General features: G+C 39.9%; 1 protein-coding gene across 1 annotated transcript; it reads right to left on the bottom strand.

Moving 5' to 3' along the window:
- Positions 1-19,965: 19,965 nt before the first annotated feature.
- Positions 19,966-20,509, bottom strand: LOC128629168 (dynein heavy chain-like; the record flags this gene model as incomplete). The annotated part of the gene is made up of 3 exons (XM_053675943.1): positions 19,966-20,059; positions 20,342-20,365; positions 20,487-20,509. Coding segments are annotated over 3 exons (141 nt in total), but the record flags the coding sequence as incomplete, so codon positions are not given.

The following is a 20,509-nucleotide window of genomic DNA, read 5'->3' on the forward strand; positions in this document are numbered from 1 at the left end:
TGTGGGTTTCTTCTGGGTTCTCCGGTTTCCTCCCACTGTCCAAAAACATGATTGGCTACGATAAATTGCCCTTGGTGGGAATGAGTGTGTGAGCGTGAATGTGTATGCGCATGGTGGGATTCTGGCATCCTATCCAGGGTGTGTTCCCACCTTGGGACAGGCTCCAGAACCAATGCAACCCTGACCAGGATAAAGTGCTTACTGAAAGCGAGAGAGGATTATTCTGTGAAATACAGACAGAGAGTTTACTTTCAATCCTGATTAAGATATTTAAGATTAAGATATTCAGTAGTATTTGAATATTGGTCATGCTTCTCCACTGGACCAGGTCGGCCCGGCAACATGGCATCTTTTTCCCCACTATTTCCGCTGTAAAGCAAGACGTATCTCAGCACCTGTGCTGACTTTGGTTACCTTTCTTGCCCAGGTACCACGTGAGCCGAGCCAAGATGAGATACGATGGAGTTCAATATGATGGAGCAAAAAAATCTTCTTTACCAGCGCAACTGTCTTCTGTGGTGTTGTTTCCGTTCCGTCAGACACATAGCTCTCATTTTTAACTCAGAATAACGTGGGTCTGGTTTCATTTCTGAACTTCAATTAGTATTATACTACTCTGCACATCACTAGTCAACCGTCAACCTCCAACAAAACTCCTCCTACTTTCACAGGTAGAGTGACATGATGGGAAACTGACACACACTTGCGCAGAATTGAGGTAGGCCTGGGTTTGGATTTGTTGCTGAACTGCATAGAGCTGCATTATCATATATGATTCTCTCTCTCTCTCTCTCTCTCTCTCTCTCTCTCTCTCTCTCTCTCTCTCTCTCTCTCTCTCTGGGGCTGATGAACTAAATAAACTACAACATATAGCTCCCAGAAATCTTTACATCTTCTCTGAAGAACTATAAAACTCTAAAGATTCCTTTCTGTATAAATATACAGACCCGGTGCTCATCGTCCCACCACACCACACACCTCGGCATACTGACTACCTGAGCCCACCCTCTTTCTTTACCACACACACACACACACACACACACACACACACACACACACACTTACACAGATGCAGTGAGGGAAAGAGTACCTGTCTGAGCTCCTGCACTCAGCAGGGATTAGGGATTAGTAGCGTAGTCAGCATTCCCCACATTCCCCATTTCTGCATCTTTTCAGAGAGAGTCAGTGCTCTAAACTCGTGCACACACACACACACACACACACACACACACACACACCTTCTATATACTCCAAGCACACAATTTATGATAAACCTTATGATACAAGTGCCTCAGGAGAGCTAATGCAGTCTGAACGCTCCTGGTATTGGCCATATTAGTGTTTTTGGAATATCATAGGCAGCTTCTCTTGTGCAATTTTTCCAAATTATTATTAGCTTAAAGTTTGAATTACGAATTAACTAAACCGTGCAGTTCGTTGGCCGCAACAATCACAAAAAAAAAAAAAAATCCTGCACGAAATCCTGTGCGAACCGAATTATAAAATGAGGTTATGTGAAAGGATTTTTATCACGAACGGTTTTATCGGTGGAAAGAGGCTGAAACTTGTATACATTGTTATTCAAGCAATCTCATTTTATTGCTTGCATTGTGTGAACGTGCTAGTCGTCTCACCACAACAACAAAGTCATAAACAGTAGGTCCTTACTGAACATCACATCCAGCTAGTTCTGAGAAAATGATTCGGGAAGTTAGTTTGTTATTGTAGTGAAGAGTGATTCTTTCTTCTGAATAACCTGGTCCCCTTTAGGTGGATTCCAGCATCCACATGCTCATATGGTAAAAAGTCATGCAAAGTCGATAGCTACAGTTATATGATAGTTATAGCTCATATTTCCTCTAACTTTAAACGCACTCCTGATCTCCAGGGTTCCGGTGTCTCTCAGAGTTAGACGCGTTGTGGCCAATCGGCATCGAGCATGTGATGTTCGATAAGGACCTACACGTTCTGTTTTGGATTGATGCTGTCATGTTTCGGAGGTTCTCGTCGCGCTTTCGGTTTTGCTGTTGCGTTGTTGGTTTGTTTATGTTTTGCACGTACTGGCCACTGCCACTTTTGCTCTCCAAAGTTAAGATCTCTGACATGATTGATCCAGTTAATTCAGAAGCAGCTGAATATGAGCCAAGTGTGTAGGAGCTCCACCCTGCTGAGCGGTGTACCTCAAGGAGCGGTATTAAGTCCCTTCTGTTTTGAATGTTGCTGTCTTGTCTCTCTGTCTCATTGAATACGTGACTTAATTGAACACATACATGCATTCTCTCTCTTTCTCTCTCTCTCTCCTGGGCGGTATAAGCCAGTCCCCCTCTCAAACTGAGTGCTCCTGGGTCTCCTCCATTTGCATTTTGCTTCCCATTGTGTCACCCAAACAATGGCCGCAAACAAACCATTAAGATGGAAATGGCAGAAATGTAGCTAATTAGTTATCTCTGTTGGGGATTGTTAGCCAGGAGAGATAGGGCTAAATTGCTTTGGGCCGGCGGACAGGAGGGGGTACGGCCAGGGAGGGGCAGGGGGCAGGCGGAAAAATGGCCAAGAGACAATCAGAGGTGTTTGTTGGGCTTTCCAAAAGAATTAACAAAACATTCAACGGCCAAGAGGGCCCAGATTGAGACGAGCAACCGGTTTGCTCTAGCATTATCTGAATTCTCTTATTTTTTGCCTGGAAATATTTAGCAACTGACAGTCGGTGCTTTTCTACTGTAAGTTAATGCATGAATCAAAAAAAATGAAAAAGCACTTTCAAAGTCACAGTGTACCAGCTGTGCTTCAAACTGACTCAAGTATGTTTTATAAGACTTATAAAATATATATATAAATAGTGACAAAAATGAGACCAAAAACATGCAAGATGCAAAGTAGGAGGGGCATTTATATTTATATAACTTTCCCCTCACATCATTTTAGCAGATGAGACTGTTTCACTTTTAAGCGTTAAATGTTATTTTTTAATAATTATATTAGCCCCCTTGGTTCACCCTTGGCGTCCCTTTCACAGCTGACGGAGAAGGTGTGAATGGAAACACCTCGTTATCTGGCGTTAATTAACTGTGACTGTTGGCAGTTTGACTGGAATTGACATGCACTAATGACCTCTTCGACAATAAGGAGTCCTTTTCTGGTGTGCCGGTTTAATCGTTGTTACACACCCATCCTTCTCCATTAATGTCAAGAGTGCTCTACCTCTGTGGCTTCTGTGGTTTGTGTGTGGAAGTGTGTGTGGAAGACAAACGGCGTGTCATGTATCTGTGTGTGTGTGTGTGTGTGTGTGTTTGTTCACGTATTACTGCTCAGTATTTCCACTCTACACACACACATTTCTTTTCCCGTGCACCGGGGTTATTCAGCTGATTGATATTTACACTGATAAACAGGTGATAATTAACCCTGCTGATTAGAAAGGTTAATTGCTGTTGCAGCAGAGGAGGGGATTCCACCGTCACACAGGGGTGTGGATAAACTTGCCTCTTCTAAGGGGTAAATTCTATTTCTAGTGCCCTGCTTCAATTTGAAGCCCTTGTCGACGTGCCCTTGACGTTTCCCCTTAGGAGGAATCCTGACGCCATCTTTACCGCCGCTCCATCACCTACTGTATTTTAGCTCAGGTGAAATTCGTCACATCCGTCGAGGAACCGAGTCAACAGGACAGTGGACCTCAGAATTCATTGCAACACGACGTAGTTTACATTTACATTTGGTCGATGCTTTTATCCAAGGCAATTTAAAATCGACAGTCGCAGGATTTGAACAGTACCCCCAAAGGCTTAAGCACTGAGCCTCCATCACCAGTTTCATCTTAGGACAAAAATGGCAAACATATTTTTCAGGACGTTACACAGCATGGTGGTCCAGTCGGTAGTGTTGCTACATCACACCTCCAGGCAGGGACGCCGCGGGTCTTGGTTTTTACGCCAAACCGGGCTAGTTTCGGAACAGGTTTGCAGGTGGTCCACCAAGATCTTGCTTCAAAGCAAATAAGCAGGAAGTAAACTAATCAGTTTCAACAAACAATGGGAAAGCGCAAGGGCAGACACTGCGTACACAACCAAATATACATCAGAGATGTATATGCGCCATGATGAACTTGTTTGCCATGCAAAGATTGAGAAAAAGCAAACAAACAAACAAACAAACAAACAAACAAACAAATAAATAAATAAATAAAAGCTCCCCCTCTTTTCCAATTTTGGTCTAGTTTCAGATCTTTGAAATATGGCTGTCTTGGAATTTTTTATTTTTTTTTGCCTGGCAACCCGGTTTGATCCTGATGGTTTGTGGAGTTCTCTGAACGCAATGTCTGTGTGGGTTTCCTCCGGGTTCTCTGGTTTCTACCAACCTCCCAAAACATGCCGGTAGATGGATTGTCTACGCTAAATTGTCCCTAGGAGTGAATTTGCATGGTGCCCTATGATGGTGTCCCATCCAGGGTGTACTCCCATCTCACGCCCTGTGTTCCTGGGACATTCTCCGGACCCACCACATCCCTGACCTGGATAAAGCGCTTCCTGACACTGTTGGTTCAGTTTGCTATAGCGAATACGAGGTAGCACTGAACGGAGCCCAGCACTGTTATGCATTTCCGTTAAGTCATACAGTCTTTCAGCTCCAAAGAGAGCAAGTGTTGCTAAACCTAGAGACGGTATGAAGGGCACAGTGACGTATACAAGTAACACTAACGGCCGCCTGCTCTCATTGTCAGTCTGTGGGGTTTCAGACCTCGAGACTTTAAGCCTTCGCTACGTGAGCGGCATTTTCAACGTCTCTGCACGTCCTGCCTTAAGTATATTATCGGCCAAGTTCTTTAGGGAGCGCACAGCCAAAGGAGCTTATGGTTCATTACAATAACACATCCAAGCTTCGCTGTGAGCTTGGCCTTGTAAAGCAGCGGCCTGGTCTCATTGACCCGTTCTGTTCTTAAGCTTACACACACACACACACACACACACACACAACACACACAAGAATGGTGTTTTTTAACTAACTCAAATGGGATAACTCGTATAATCTTTCAGGAGTTAGGCCTCGAAACAAACGAGTTAAGAGCGTAATGCGCAAATCCTTCAATCACAGGAAAAAGATGGTGTGAGTTAGGAGGAAGCAGAGACTTATGGCCTTGCTTTTGTATAAACTTTGGGTCTGTTTAATTGCTTAACAGTTTAGTGTTTGAGACTCATGGGTGTACATGATGGGTTAAAATATGTACAAAATGAACTTTTATATTTGCAGCCGAAGAAAATAAAACCTCTGCATGTCAAAGCACAAATACCAACACCATAGCTCTACTTCCTGTTCAGGATTAATCTATTTCCTGCCTGGGTCGTATATATATATATATATATATATATATATATATATATATATATATATATATATATATATATATATATATATATATAACTAGGTGTCCTGTGTGAATGCTACACCTTTATTTTATAACGATATTTCAACTATAAGGACTTGGTGATGGTGGGGGACATGAGCAGGAGGGTGAGAGAGAGAGAGAGAGAGAGAGAGAGAGAGAGAGAGAGAGAGAGAAGGAGAAAGAGAGGGATCAGGAGGATTAGGCATCAGTATCCCTTGGGCATTGTCTGGAAATCTGGAGATAAAGAATGCACTGTGTGTGTGTTTGTGTGTGTGTGCATGTGTGTGTGTGTGTGTGTGCGCGTGCGCTAAATGAGCAGGTGGTAAGAGTGTGGGGGCGGACAGCAGAAGGTATTTTTTGGGGTGTTGGTCTTTTTTTAAAGGGCGGGGGTGGACATGCATTTGTTTAAAACCTTATGCTCTGATGACGCTAGCAAAAGCCCCAAACATGTGGAACACTTGAACGGTCATTTTGTTAATGAAGCGGTTTATTTCAAAACACAACACACGATCTTAGATTAGCAGGAGAAACCCATAACACTCATAAACCCAACATCCCATAATATTAGATCTGACTAGCTGTAAATGTGTATGCATAAACAGAACTAGCTAATGTGAGGCAATACCACCTCTTGAAAAGTCGTTATTATGTATATAAGTGGTTGGATATGAGTGCACTGTGAGTTTATATATTTATATTTATATGTACTTTTAGGAATTATGTCTCGTCAAACTTTAAAACTTTACTATCTCTGGAATTATGACGGGGTAAACTGTTAGCAACAGGTCAGAAACTCTGGTCTGATTTATTTTTGCAGCTCCCTCTTGTACTAACAACTTGAAGAGATGTTCATGTTCCACTTTTAGGTCAAAACTAGCACATTAAGGCAACATATCACCAAACTAGCACGTGAACATTAAAATAATATTCCCTAGCTAACTAATGTTAGAGAATGTTCCAGAAAAAAACACTAGCTAACTAATGTTGGGAAGTGTTCTCAAACAAAACAAGCTAGCTAATGTTATAATATGCCCAAAGCAAGCTAAGCTAGCTAATGTTAGAGAATGTTCCAGAAAAAACAAAAACAAAAAAAAAAACTCTAGCTAACTAATGTTGGGAAGTGTTCTCAAACAAAACAAGCTAGCTAATGTTATAATATGCCCAAAGCAAGCTAAGCTAGCTAATGTTAGAGAATGTTCCAGAAAAAACAAAAACAAAAAAAAAAACGCTAGCTAACTAATGTTGGGAAGTGTTCTCAAACAAAACAAGCTAGCTAATGTTAGATAATATGCCCAAAGCAAGCTAGCTAGCTGGCTAATGTTAGGGAATGTCTAAAAAAAAAAAAAAAAACCACACACAAAAAAAAAACAAGCTGTTTTTGGAAGATTGGAAGAGAGTGTTCACAAAAATTTGTCCAGCTAATGTTAGAGAACATTCCAAAACATGGATAATTAGCTATTTTTAGATAATATGCCCAAACAAAGCAAACCTGCTAATGTAGGAGTATATAGTTGCCTTTACAGCTTTTTTTGGGCTGGGTTTATTTCCAACTAGTAGAATTAGTTATAAAGATTTTTTTCCCATCATATACACTTATCCCAGTTAGCTAGCTAGCCTGATTATGGTACTGTACATTTTCTAATATTGTAAAATAAATAAAATGTCCACAGTGCAACCACTGATTACAACACAGGTGCCGTAATCAGTGAATAATGACATGGTGAAGATTCGTAACAAATCAGAAACACTGATTTCTGAAGCTCTCCCAACTTCACAAATTGAAGAGACGTTTGTGTGCAACTTTTAGGTTAGAAATTTTGAGATATTTTGGATATTTTCAATAGCGCCAACATGCTAGCTAAGATTCAAGAACACGCCCAAGCTAGCTAACATTAGCTTGTTGAGCTAGCTAGCTAGCTGAAGTTAGAGAATATTCCAAAACAAAGGTGGCTTAGCTAATTTGACATAATATGCCCAAAACAAAACTAGCTATCTAACACGCTAGCTCAATAAATCCACATCCACAAAGCACAAACTGCCGACGTTAAAGCCGGTCTTAAATTCTCGGGTGTTTCAAATGGTCAGAAACTGGCTACACTTATTTTTATTTTTTTCAGTTAAAGCTGCCCAAGGAATCCTAAATATGTTCATTTTTTTTTTTTTAAATTAACATTTTCATGTTTAAACTAAGACTGGATTTAAACTGTGATTAATACCTTCCAGCTTGGTATGCTAATCAAACTCCCGAACAATCGCTAGTCCTCAAATCTGTGTATTCATACCAGTTGACACCGTTTTAACAGATAGCGTAATTAACGGTACTTTTCCTTCCTCCCTCCCACACCTGGCTTTCCTCACTCGTTCTGTCTCTCCCTCTCCAAAACAGATAAAGCAGCGAGCCTACCTCACAGGACGTCCTGAGGAAATCTTTTAAAAGGAGTCATTACAGTATCATTAAGGGATTATTCATCCAAACACTGCTAATGAGAGCTGAAAGCATTTCGATGTCCGTTAGCACCCAGTCATGCAGACTTACAATTAAAAAATTAGCAAAGCTAACTAGCAATATTCAGGTTCTTGCTAAGCTAACATGCTTTTCTTCGAACGGATAACAGCACATTCACCATGTTAGCAAAAAATCTGACCGCACAACTTGACTTGTGAGTCTGACCATGCTAGCCAGCTACGTAAGCGACTCTATTCTGATGCTAACGACAGCGGGTTCTTGTTCTTGTTCTCCCACTCGCCCTCCAGACACAGATCTGGAACTCTTCTCCACAAGTTGTGGTGGTGTAGTTTTTTCCCCTTCCTTTTTGATGTAATCTTTTGTCTTCTTCCTCATATCGTCATGTTCGGGCCTGACACATTCGCCTGCTGGTGAAAACAACAGACTGATATCAGATCAGATATTCCTGATAGGGCCTTTTTTAAAAAAAAAAAAAAAAAAAAAAAAGTGGAAGATTGACTAGCAATGAGATGTTTTGAGGTGGTTCAGAGTAAAATAGCAGCAGAATTACAGAATGTAGCATAACTATGGATATATAAGGGATCAGAGCTTTTCTTATAGCATCGTTATTATAAAAAGAGACAAAGCCACTCTGGTTTGTTAGAATGACTACACATTAGATTGAATATACGGCTCATTTCGTTTGAATTAAAGTGATTTTAACAAAATTCAACTCCATACAAACGCTCGACTCACGACTGCTTCTCGTTTGAACCTGCTGTCATTAATAACGTGTACGTATATGTACAGATAAAGCTAACAAAGCTGAATAACCGTATATATTTCTAACACGTTATACCGGTTAGCATGAACTGCTACACATTTGCATAACCGCCCTGCTTAAAAAAAAAAAGAAAAGAAAAAAAAAGATAGAAACGCTCAGAGAATTTGTAATGGTTTCAATGGTTATCTAATGGGAAATGTTTTAGTTCTAATAAAAACTGTAACGGTCCCTGCGGGTCTCTACTGGTAATTTGTTGCCTTCTATTGGTGGCATGTTATGTCTCAAGACCAATAATTGTTTTAATAGTTAACAGCTGATGGTTTGTAATGGTATTTGTAGTGGAAACCATTAGAATTTCTGTGATGGTTTCTGTTGGGGTTTTTTTTTCAGCAGGGCGAGACCATCGAGTTCATAACCCCGTTAATGTCGTTTTCTTCTTCAGCTAAATGGAAACATGGGCTGTTTTTATGCTGCCGGATTGTTCTTTCATCACACTAATGATCTCCGGAAGAGGGAAATTCCCAGGTGGAATTGCTGATATTCCCTGTGTACTGCTGTCAGGTGATTCGTCTAATAGCATTAGCAGGAGTGCCATTAGTATGAGATTAATTCATTAACTAAATGCGCACGTGTGTGTGTGTGTGTGTGTGTGTGTGGAGGGGGGGATTTGCAAGGGTAATATGACACAACACTGATTTGTCTACACACTCGCCTTGGGGAATCTCTCTCTCTCGCTCACACACACACACACACACACCCTCAGAATCCACATTTCACCTTGATTATGAATTCACATCCCCATCTTCCCAATTTCTAACCCTTCAAAACACATTAAACATATTAAACATATAACAATAAATAAGTAAACTGTCTAAACTAAAAATAAATAAATAAATAAATAATAATTAAAAAAAATACAGCAGTAAGTAATATTTCAGCGGCCGTTTTTAAAAACGTAAAATAATGCAAGATTGTTTTTTTGTTTGTTTGTTTGTTTGTTTGTTTTTGTCGAATATCTCTATCATGAACGACTGGTAATATGAGCTCAGACGTACACTAATGAAAAAGCTGGACGTGCTCTGACGCTTAGAAAGCTCCGAATATTCTCATTTCCTGTCATTTCACCACACAGAACGCATCGTGTGCTTTAAAAAAAAAAAAAAAAAAAAAAAGTTAATATTTTATTTACTACAGACTATATAGTTTTTGCATTTTTGTTTCAAGACCGTACTGAGAAAACCTCCGGGATAAAATATACGAAGTTGTAGTTAGTGGGGTCCTCCGTGGTTGTTTGTTTCAAGTCCATGCTGGAAAAATAAATAAATAAATAAAATAAAATAAAAAAGCTACTGTATGAATGTAAACAAATTGTATGATTGTATGACTGAGCTTATATTTATTGTAAATAAATTTGTACAAATTCGAGCAAACTTGGACAACATGGTTCAATTTTCAGATCGGGTGAAATCGTAAGGAAAATCCCGTGCTTACGCTTTCGTAGCTTTCTCTTACAAATTGTACGACGTTGTTCTAAGACGTAAACCGGAAAACATAAAACCCTATATACGTCTCGAAACGGTCGCGCGCAAGTTCTACGAAAATACAAATACGAGTAAAAGTTGGACGTTTTGACGGAGGACGAGAGTCACAACCACGACCCAGATATTTACCAAACCTACCGGTTTAGAGGATACGTGTGGTAGCAAGAGCGAAGTGTGGGAGTGTTCGTGTGTTCTTAAAAACCACCAGGTGAGCAGTCTAAACACACACACACACACACGCACACACACACACGCACACACGCACACACTCACACACTCTGGCCTCTTCTGTGGTTTTGTCAACACTCCACTGTAAATCCTTCACTGGTGAGCAGATGGACTTTCAGACTCCCACCCTTACATACGCACACACACACACGCACACACACACGTGCACACACACACGTGGAAAGAGAGTGATCTCTGTAACAGCATGTAATATCATTGAGTTCTTTTTAAAAGTGTCTGAATGTCCAATGGATAGGGTAGCGTTTGGCAGGTGCCGCTGTACTGCCTAAATCGTTCACCTCTCTCTCTCTCTCTCTCTCACACACACACACACACACACACACACAGATCAGGGTAACACACTCCATTGCCAGCTAATCTGCTCTGTGGCAACGTGCATTGTTGCTCTATGCAAATGTAGTCACTTTAGAAAAAGAGAGAGATGCGGGGGTATGAAACAGAGCTAAGTTTTGAGAGGATAATGTGAAGGGGGGGTTGGAGATGGGGTCCTACACCCCTTAACCACAGAGGGATTACCCCTCTCTCTCTCTCTGTCTCTCTCTGTCTCTCTCTCCCCTTCTCCCAGTCTCCTCTGGGTGGCCCCACACTGGCCATCAGGAGCGAAGAAAGAAAGAAAGAAAGAAGAAGAAGAAGAAAAAAAAGAAAACGTTAAACGCATTCACACAAGACGGAGCGCCGGAGAGCTTAATTCCATCAAAGAGGAAAGAAAGAGTGTGAGAGAGAGAGAAAAGAAATGATTAATTTATTCTCTCCATCCTCCACCCCCCTTCTTCGCCACGCCGCATTGTTCGGCTCTGAATGCCGGTCAGCAGCGGAGCATCTGGTTCTGGTCAGGCTCCGTCCCTAAAGCGGTCCAGACTAAATCTCCAAAATGTCCCCCCTCAAAATGTCACCCACATTCGCCTGATGACATCTGCAAAACGGGACAAGGAGACGGGCGTCTCTCTCTCTCTCTCTCTCTCTCTCACTTTCTCTCTCTCCTTTTTCTCCTATTTGTATGATTTTTTCTCTCTCAGGAGATTAAGAGCAGAGGCTTTGAGTAATCGTTTGTGAAATGTTGCTCTTTTCGGCGGCGTACGTGTGAGCAGCATTAGTGACTTAGCGCCACTGATTTTTAAAGAGTAATTAAAGAAGTTTAATGATTTTCTGTGAGGGTCTGAGCGGATTGAGCTTTTGTAGTCGTGTGTGTGTGTGTGTGTGTGTGTGTGTGTAGCAGAAGTAAAAGGCCTGAGTTGATGAAGTGAGTACCGTGAGGCCTGGAGGTGCTGAATTTGGATCAGACACTTTAAATAGCGGGTTGTTTTTGTAGAAATAAAGGAAGATCAAACCTCCTGTTTGTTCCACCTGAACATTCAGAGTCTGTTTATCCATCCCGTTTCCCCTCCATCTGTCAGTGCACTCATCTATTCATCCACTTACTTATTCTGCCATCCATCCATCCATCCATCCATCCATCCATCCACTGAATATCTGCCTATCCAGTTATCAATCCATCCATCAACCAGTCCATCCGTCTGCCTGATCATTTGTTCATCAGTCCTTTCATCCGTCTACTCAGCCGTCCATGCAACCCTCCATCACCTGTTTACTCAACTACACATGCTGTACACCTGATTATACATCCACAGATCCATCCACAATTCAGATTTTTTCCATCCACCCCCATCTATCTATCCTTCTATCCATTCACTTGGCCATCTACGATCCATCCACCTTCTTGATTGTCCATCCACCCACTTCTTCATGTATCCATCCAAATTCTTGGCCATCCATCCATCCAGCCATCCATCCATCCAGCCATTAATCCATTAACTTGCTCGTCATTCAACCCCACATTTAAATCTTCTACACCTTCCATCCATCTGTTCATCTTCTTGACTGTTTATCTACCCACCCATCTACCTATCTATCATATATCTATCCATCCATCCACCCTTCTAGCTGTCTATCCATCTATCTGTCCATCTATCCATCCATATCTATCATATATCCATCCATCCACCTTTCTAACTGTCTATCTATCTATCTGTCCATCTATCTATCCATATCTATCATATGTCTATCCATCCATCCACCCTTCTAGCTGTCTATCCATCTATCTGTCCATCTATCCATCCATATATATCATATATCTATCCATCCATCCACCCTTCTAGCTGTCTATCCATCTATCTGTCCATCTATCTATCCATATCTATCATATATCTATCCATCCACCCTTCTAACTGTCTATCTATCTATCTGTCCATCTATCTATCCATATCTATCATATATCTATCCATCCATCCACCCTTCTAACTGTCTATCTATCTATCTGTCCATCTATCCAACCATCCACCCTTCTAACTGTCTATCCATCTATCTATCCATACATTTAATCCCCACCTATCCTATCTGTCAATACATTTGATTGTCCATCCATCCGTTCATCCATCCGTCCATCTATACAGGATCCAGGAATCATTCCATCTTCTGATATATCCATTTACTCACCAAACAATGCATTTGACATCCATCCACATGTCCATCTATCTACTTGACAGCCATCCATCCATCCATCCATCCATCCATCCATCCAACACGTACACTTAAATATCCATCCAATCTCCAATAATATAATGCACATATTCAACTGTCTATCATTGCAGTTCACTATCCATCCATCCATTGCCACTTTCTTTCTCTCTCTCTCTCTCTCTCTCTCTCTCTCTCTCTCTCTCTCTCTCTCGTGTGTGTGTGTCTCTCTCTGCTTTGTTAAATAAGTAGCTGTAGGTCTCTCGGTCATTATGTGGAGGCCAGCGTCGTGCTGTTCATCACATAAAGCCGTGTAAATGAGAATATCTCCTTCTTTTCACCTCAGGTCTATGAGTTCTTCTTTCAGCTTTCTCTTTTTTGAAATCCGCCCTCCCTCCTTTTCCCTCCGCAGCAGATAAGAAAGTGAGTCTCCCAGCAGGGAGTTCAGGCACCCCCTCCATCTCTACCCACAAATCATATTTCACATGAAAAAAGCCCTCGGGCCTAATCACCGCTGTGTAAAGAGATCAACAAGTGTGTTTTGTGCGAGGAAGAAAACCTTCCATTCCATAACCTGCTGAAACACACAAACCGGAAGCTCGGGATCTGAATGAAGCCCTGCTGGACAGTGTCGCGCGGAAGAGAGATGCCGTGATGTCATCAGGATCAGCCTCTGGAAGATGAGTGCGGATGAGACTGGGGGTTGTTGTTTAGGGAGCAGCGGGCGATCGTACCTATCACATACTCTTAACTCCGCCGGGCCTTTTGCCTTTTGTTCTGAGATTATTGAGCTCTGATACGACCGTCTGTTCCTGCTCTCGGCATCAGCTTGTAGAGTGTTTGTTTGGGTGTGTATGTGTGTGTGAGAGCGAGAGAGAAAGAGAGAGAGTAAAATAGGAGCTACTGAAAAGCACACTCCTAAGCCTGGACCCTTCCTCATGCTCCTTCTCTTTTCTTCTCTCGCTCTTTTTCTCCCAGGACCCGATGTTGCTCGGCTCTTGAATAAGTGGAGCCTTCAGATCCGTTAAACACCGAGGTGCACGTGGTGCGTATATATCATTAAATATGGAAGCACCATTCCATCGATCCACTTTGATGTGACTCACAAGTAGCGTGTGTAAAGTAGCATGTGTAAAAACCCATGTATGCTAGGATTAAAGTCAGGATTTGCCCTGAATTCTTGCTAATATATATACGTCTTCCCTACCAGGACTCGTGCTCGTCCTGGACTTTCTCGTCTCGACCGATAATCAGTCCCTCCAGGATTTCGCAGTGATGCATTCGCAGAAATGGCCGCCGAATCAAGCAAACTCTGCGGTATTCCGAGAAACGTTCCAAAATCACGGCAGATTTTCCACAGATTTGGGCCAAGACGCGTCATGTGACGCCGTCAGCCGGAAGGTCTCGTTTGCCAACGAACATCACGCCGAAAGAGCGTGCAAAACAATTCCGCGCAATTACAATTTCGCAGAAAAGCACAAAATTCTCCGCAGGTTGCGTCACAGAAGTTTTAAAAAGGCGCAGCGGAATCACAACAATCACGAAATGTGGCCACAACAATCACAAAAACGAGGAAATCTTGTATGGACTGGATAATGTGGGTGTGGTTTTTTAACCGTTATTAATAGTTACTACACAGTAACAACACAATCACTAGATAACTTATTCACCCACTATATAAACATGATAATTACCTAACAGTTGGTGTTGTTTTTGCAAAACAATAAATAAAATAAAAAAATAATACTATGAATCAGACATTAATGAAGAATCAGCCTGCTGTTATAGAAAAATCATCAACACCATGGTGGTGAAGTTACTGTTACCACCCGAGAGTTATTGTACTTTTTGTCCATTTATAGTTGCATTTAATGTTGTGGGAAGTCTATGAAATATGTTCTTGTTATCAGCAGTTGTTTCCTCATCTTTTTTCCTTTTTTTCCCCTCCTCTCTCTTCAAGTTAATAAGAAAACAAAAGCAGCATTAAAAATGAAAATAAAAACGAAAAAAAACAGAAAACAAAAGCAGACCGTGTAAACTGAGACGCCATCCATGAGGGGTGAATAAACATCTCCATACTCTTCTGGCTTTCAGCTGCACGGTGAAGTCTTGTTCGTGTTTACAGGCGAGCGTAGCTCCACCGACGGCCTGGGTGTGACCCGAGGCAGGAATTCACACCGAACATGTTGCGAATATGAAATGTACGTCCATTACGCGTTAAATACTCTAGCCTCCGGTGTAAAACCGAAGACTGACTACTAATTCTGTGCACGGTAAAATCCCTAGTGTTGAATTAACACCCAGAGTGATCGTTCGCGCCCGGTGGACTTATATAAACACTGTAGGGTGCCAGTTCAACACTGGGGATTATGCTGTGAGGTAAATTCAATATATTTTCGACAAATATTTCAAAATAAAGCTAAATTTATCACTAATCCTTCTTTTTTTAAGGTGCACTGTACGCTCCAACCCCATTTCACAGTGTGACGTGTGTGTGTGTGTGTGTGTGTGTGTGTGTGTGTGTCGTAGGCCTAATCTAATAATTGTGGCGTGTGTTCTACCTTGATGGCTCGTCTCTGTGGGGAAGCGGCCACGCTCTGAAGTCCGTTTGTTCACCAGAAAGCCCTCTCAACCTCTCAGAGTAATCAAATCAATCCGTCTAATCGGCTCCCTGCGCTTTTTTTTTCTCTCCTGGTGGCGAGACGCTGAAGCTTGGATTTACTGTAACGTTGTGCCTGAAACACACCAGCTCTTACTCATCATGTAGCTCAACTGATTTCCGTAAAGTGATGTAAATAATGCTATTAATCCCTGTTACGTGTATAGGAACCAACTTCTTTTACGATTTATTACATTTTTAAAATATTTTTTTTAATGATAATGTTGATGGAAAAGTGCTGGCTGTATGAAAACCAGGCACTGATTTCTAATTATATTCATTTATTAATTAGTTAATTAGAGTTAGGATTTCTATTATATATATATATTTATATACGCATGCACACACAGATATATGATGCTCTAGGTGGTATAAAATAATTTAAATATGGTTAATAATTTAATTTGTTACGGACATATGGGTATGAAGTGATGTAAATGTTGATAATTATTCATAAAGACAAATATATAAAAAAAGAAAAATATTTTAAACATTGATTAAGACAAATGCACAACATATATAACAGGATATAAATACTGGTTATATATATATATATATATGTTTGTTTGTTTGTTTGTTTGTTTACTTGTTTATTTATGACTAACTCCATGGATGCAGTTGCCGATATGGTGGGGTTTCTCTAAGGAAATGTATATTTAACATTCATGGAAGGAGTCTCCAGTGTCAAAAGTTATATTCATATCTATATGTTTATAGTTGCAGTGACGAGCGTGAGAACAGGAGCTGAGCTAGCGTGTTTCGTGGACGGTCCATGACATTAAACGGAACTATGGATGGTAAAAATGTAAATGTGTATCTTTCTTAAACAAACTAATAAAAAAAACTTTTTTTAGAGTTGCCGTTACACCACTCTTTCACTGACTATTTTCCCAAAAGAGCGCAGTTTAAGATGATATACACCGCTTTAGAGTTGGTGTACAGTGCCCTGCACTAATATTGGCACCCCTGGTAAATATGAGCAAAGAAGGCTGCGAACAATTGTCTTTATTGTTTAACCTTTTGATCTTTTTGTTGAAAACATACACAGAAATACTCCGCTCTCATGGATATCAAACAACTGCAAACACAACACAGGTTTATCCAAAAATATCTTTGTTAAATATAGGTGTGCAACAATTATTGGCACCCTTTTGGTCAATACTTTGTGCCGAGATAACAGCTCGGAGTCTTCTCCTATGACGCCTGATGAGGTTGGAGAAGACATGGCGAGGGATCTGAGAGCGTTCCTCCGTACAGGATCTCTCCACATCCTTCACATTTCCAGGTCCACGCTGGTGCACTCTCCTCTTCAGTTGTGTTTGCGATTGTTTGATATCCATGAGAGCAGAGTATTTTTGTGAATTTTTTTTTGCACAAAAGATCAAAATGTTAAACAATAAGGCAAATTTTCAAAGCCTTCTTTGCTCATACTTACCAAGGGTGACGATGTTACTGGAGGGCGCCGTAAGTGGCGTTCGTACCGCTGGATTTAAACACAAAGACACTGCTGATATTAATCGATACACTATATAAATACTGCCATATAAATATTGCCACCAACATAATTGATATTAATGTACACTGAAATCTTGAAATTATAAGTTGCTACTGGCGGTTTTTTCCTTTAAATAAATAAATAAATAAATAAACCATTGGCATACGCAGATACGTGGAGCACCAGGACTGATGTAAGACGATGCTAATTCTGATATTAATTCATGACGACTGTTTTGTCGACGTCTCCATCCAAATGTACGCAACTAAACAATTAATAGCACGAGCAGTTTGCTGTTGGATGTTTGAGTGTGTTTGTTTTTTAAAGGCACACAGAGATACGAGGTTCGGCGTCAGGTCGCGGCCCAGTCGAAAACTTCGATGGACCTATTGGATTATGGAAGAGAGGGTTAAGAGAGAGAGAGAGAGAGAGAGAGAGAGAGAGGATGAGGAGGGGGGACGACAAACAAGAAAAGCTGGCTGTGATCACAGACTTTAATATATTTCTTTGCCTTCTTCTTTCCTTTCTTCTTTTCAACCCCCTCCTCCTCCTTCTCTCTCTCTCTCTCTCGCTCTCTCTCTCTCTCGCTCTCTCTCTCTCTTTTTCTCTCCTATGGAGAAAAAAAAAAACACCCTGGCTTAGTCCTGGACTTATTAAACCCGGGATTAATTTGTAATGCTCCCTTTCCCCCGAAGGCGACTCGCAGATTTGTTATCTAAAGCAAACAGGGCGAAGCGCAATAAAACTGAACGACAAAAGCACGTGAAGTTCTCCAGTTTTTAGGTGGATGAAGAAAGGGGTGGTGGTGGTGGTGGGGGGGGGGGGGGGGGGAGTCACGGGGTTTTAAGGGGCTTTTGGAGGCTTGGCGGATTAAAAAGGAAGTTGTATCCTTTAATATTTCCTCCAGCGCACAAAGAGGAGAGTGTGTAGAGCGGGTTTAATCATATATTAATAATAAGTTTTATTTGTATAGAGAATGTCGAACACTCAGGGAGGATTAACAAAGGGGAAAAACGTATACAGGCCAATTACTCAGACATTTATGACGTGATAAAAGGATGAAACGGCGTATAGCGGCTGATTTCTAACAACAGGAGAGGACGAGTTAGGTTGGGACGAAAGGAATACGGTGTCTTGGATCAAGTTTGTCTACACAGATTAATACGTAGTTATTAATTAGTTGTGAATTTATACGAGTGCATTTCTGTACAAAGTGAGATACATATTGATATAAATGAATACGGTTCGATCTAGATAGCTTTGGAGCTGGTATATTACATGGTATATAGTGCTTATGTATATTCTATATGGCTGTAGACTTTCAGCCATACCTAATAGTTACGTAAAGTTCAACTGATTAAACAGGCTGGATCAGGCGTGGCTGTGGATGTTCAGTGTATAAAGTAATGTAGTGTATAGTGCATTGTACAGTATAGTGTGATATAGTGAATAATGCATGGAGTCGCGTAATGTATAGCGACATAGTGTATAGTGCACGATATTGTGTAGGGTGTAGTGTAAGATATAGTGTTAGATATTGTATAATGTATAGCATAACAGAGTACAATGTAATACAGTGTATAGTGCACTATATTGTGTAGTGTATGGTGTAATATAGTGAATAAAGTACTGTATTGAATAACATATGGAATAATGTAGTGTATAGTGTTATATATATATGGTTAATTATATATAATATAGTAGATAAATGTGTAGTGTGATATAGTGTATAGTGCTCTATTGTGTAGTGTACTATATTATACTATATATAACACTATACACTACATTACTCCATACATTATTCACTATGTTACACTAGTAACATAGTGAATAATGTATGGAGAAATGTAGTGTACAGTCTTATATATAGTATAATATAGTAAATAAATGTATGGTGCGATATAGTGTATAGTGCACTATATTGTGTAGTGCATAGTGTAATATTGTGAATAACGTATGGAGTAATGTAGTGTAAATGTACAGCGTGATATAGTGTACTATATTGTGTAGTGTAGTGTTATATAGTGAATAATGTACTTTACTGAATGACTCGTAGAGTAATGTAGTGTATAGTGTGAGATAGAGTATAGTGTTAAATAGTGAATAATGTACTATACGTTATGACTCGTAATGTAGTGTATAGTGTGATATAGAGTATAGTGTTATATAGTGAATAATGTACTATACTGAATGACTCGTAGAGTAATGTAGTGTATAGTGTGATATAGAGTATAGTGTTATATAGTGAATAATGTACTATACTGAATGACTCGTAGAGTAATGTAGTGTATAGTGTGATATAGAGTATAGTGTTATATAGTGAATAATGTACTATACTGAATGACTCGTAGAGTAATGTAGTGTATAGTGTGATATAGAGTATAGTGTTATATAGTGAATAATGTACTATACGGAATGACTCGTAATGTAGTGTATAGTGTGATATAGAGTATAGTGTTATATAGTGAATAATGTACTATACTGAATGACTCGTAGAGTAATGTAGTGTATAGTGTGATATAGTGTATAGTGTTATATAGTGAATAATGTACTATACTGAATGACTCGTAGAGTAATGTAGTGTATAGTGTGATATAGAGTATAGTGTTATATAGTGAATAATGTACTATACGGAATGACTCGTAGAGTAATGTAGTGTATAGTGTGATATATAGTGTTATATAGTGTATGATGTACTATACTGAATGACTCGTAGAGTAATGTAGTGTATAGTGTGATATATAGTGTTATATAGTGTATGATGTACTATACTGAATGACTCGTAGAGTAATGTAGTGTATAGTGTGATATAGAGTATAGTGTTATATAGTGAATAATGTACTATACTGAATGACTCGTAGAGTAATGTAGTGTATAGTGTGATATAGAGTATAGTGTTATATAGTGAATAATGTACTATACTGAATGACTCGTAGAGTAATGTAGTGTATAGTGTGATATATAGTGTTATATAGTGAATAATGTACTATACTGAATGACTCGTAGAGTAATGTAGTGTATAGTGTGATATATAGTGTTATATAGTGAATGATGTACTATACTGAATGACTCGTAGAGTAATGTAGTGTATAGTGTGATATATAGTGTTATATAGTGAATGATGTACTATACTGAATGACTCGTAGAGTAATGTAGTGTATAGTGTGATATAGAGTATAGTGTTATATAGTGAATGATGTACTATACTGAATGACTCGTAGAGTAATGTAGTGTATAGTGTGATATAGAGTAGAGTGTTATATAGTGAATAATGTACTATACTGAATGACTCGTAGAGTAATGTAGTGTATAGTGTGATATATAGTGTTATATAGTGAATAATGTACTATACGGAATGACTCGTAGAGTAATGTAGTGTATAGTGTGATGTAGAGTATAGTGTTATATAGTGAATAATGTACTATACTGAATGACTCGTAG

This window comes from Ictalurus punctatus, chromosome 26 (genome assembly GCF_001660625.3).
Source record: "Ictalurus punctatus breed USDA103 chromosome 26, Coco_2.0, whole genome shotgun sequence".
NCBI classification, from domain to species: domain Eukaryota; kingdom Metazoa; phylum Chordata; class Actinopteri; order Siluriformes; family Ictaluridae; genus Ictalurus; species Ictalurus punctatus.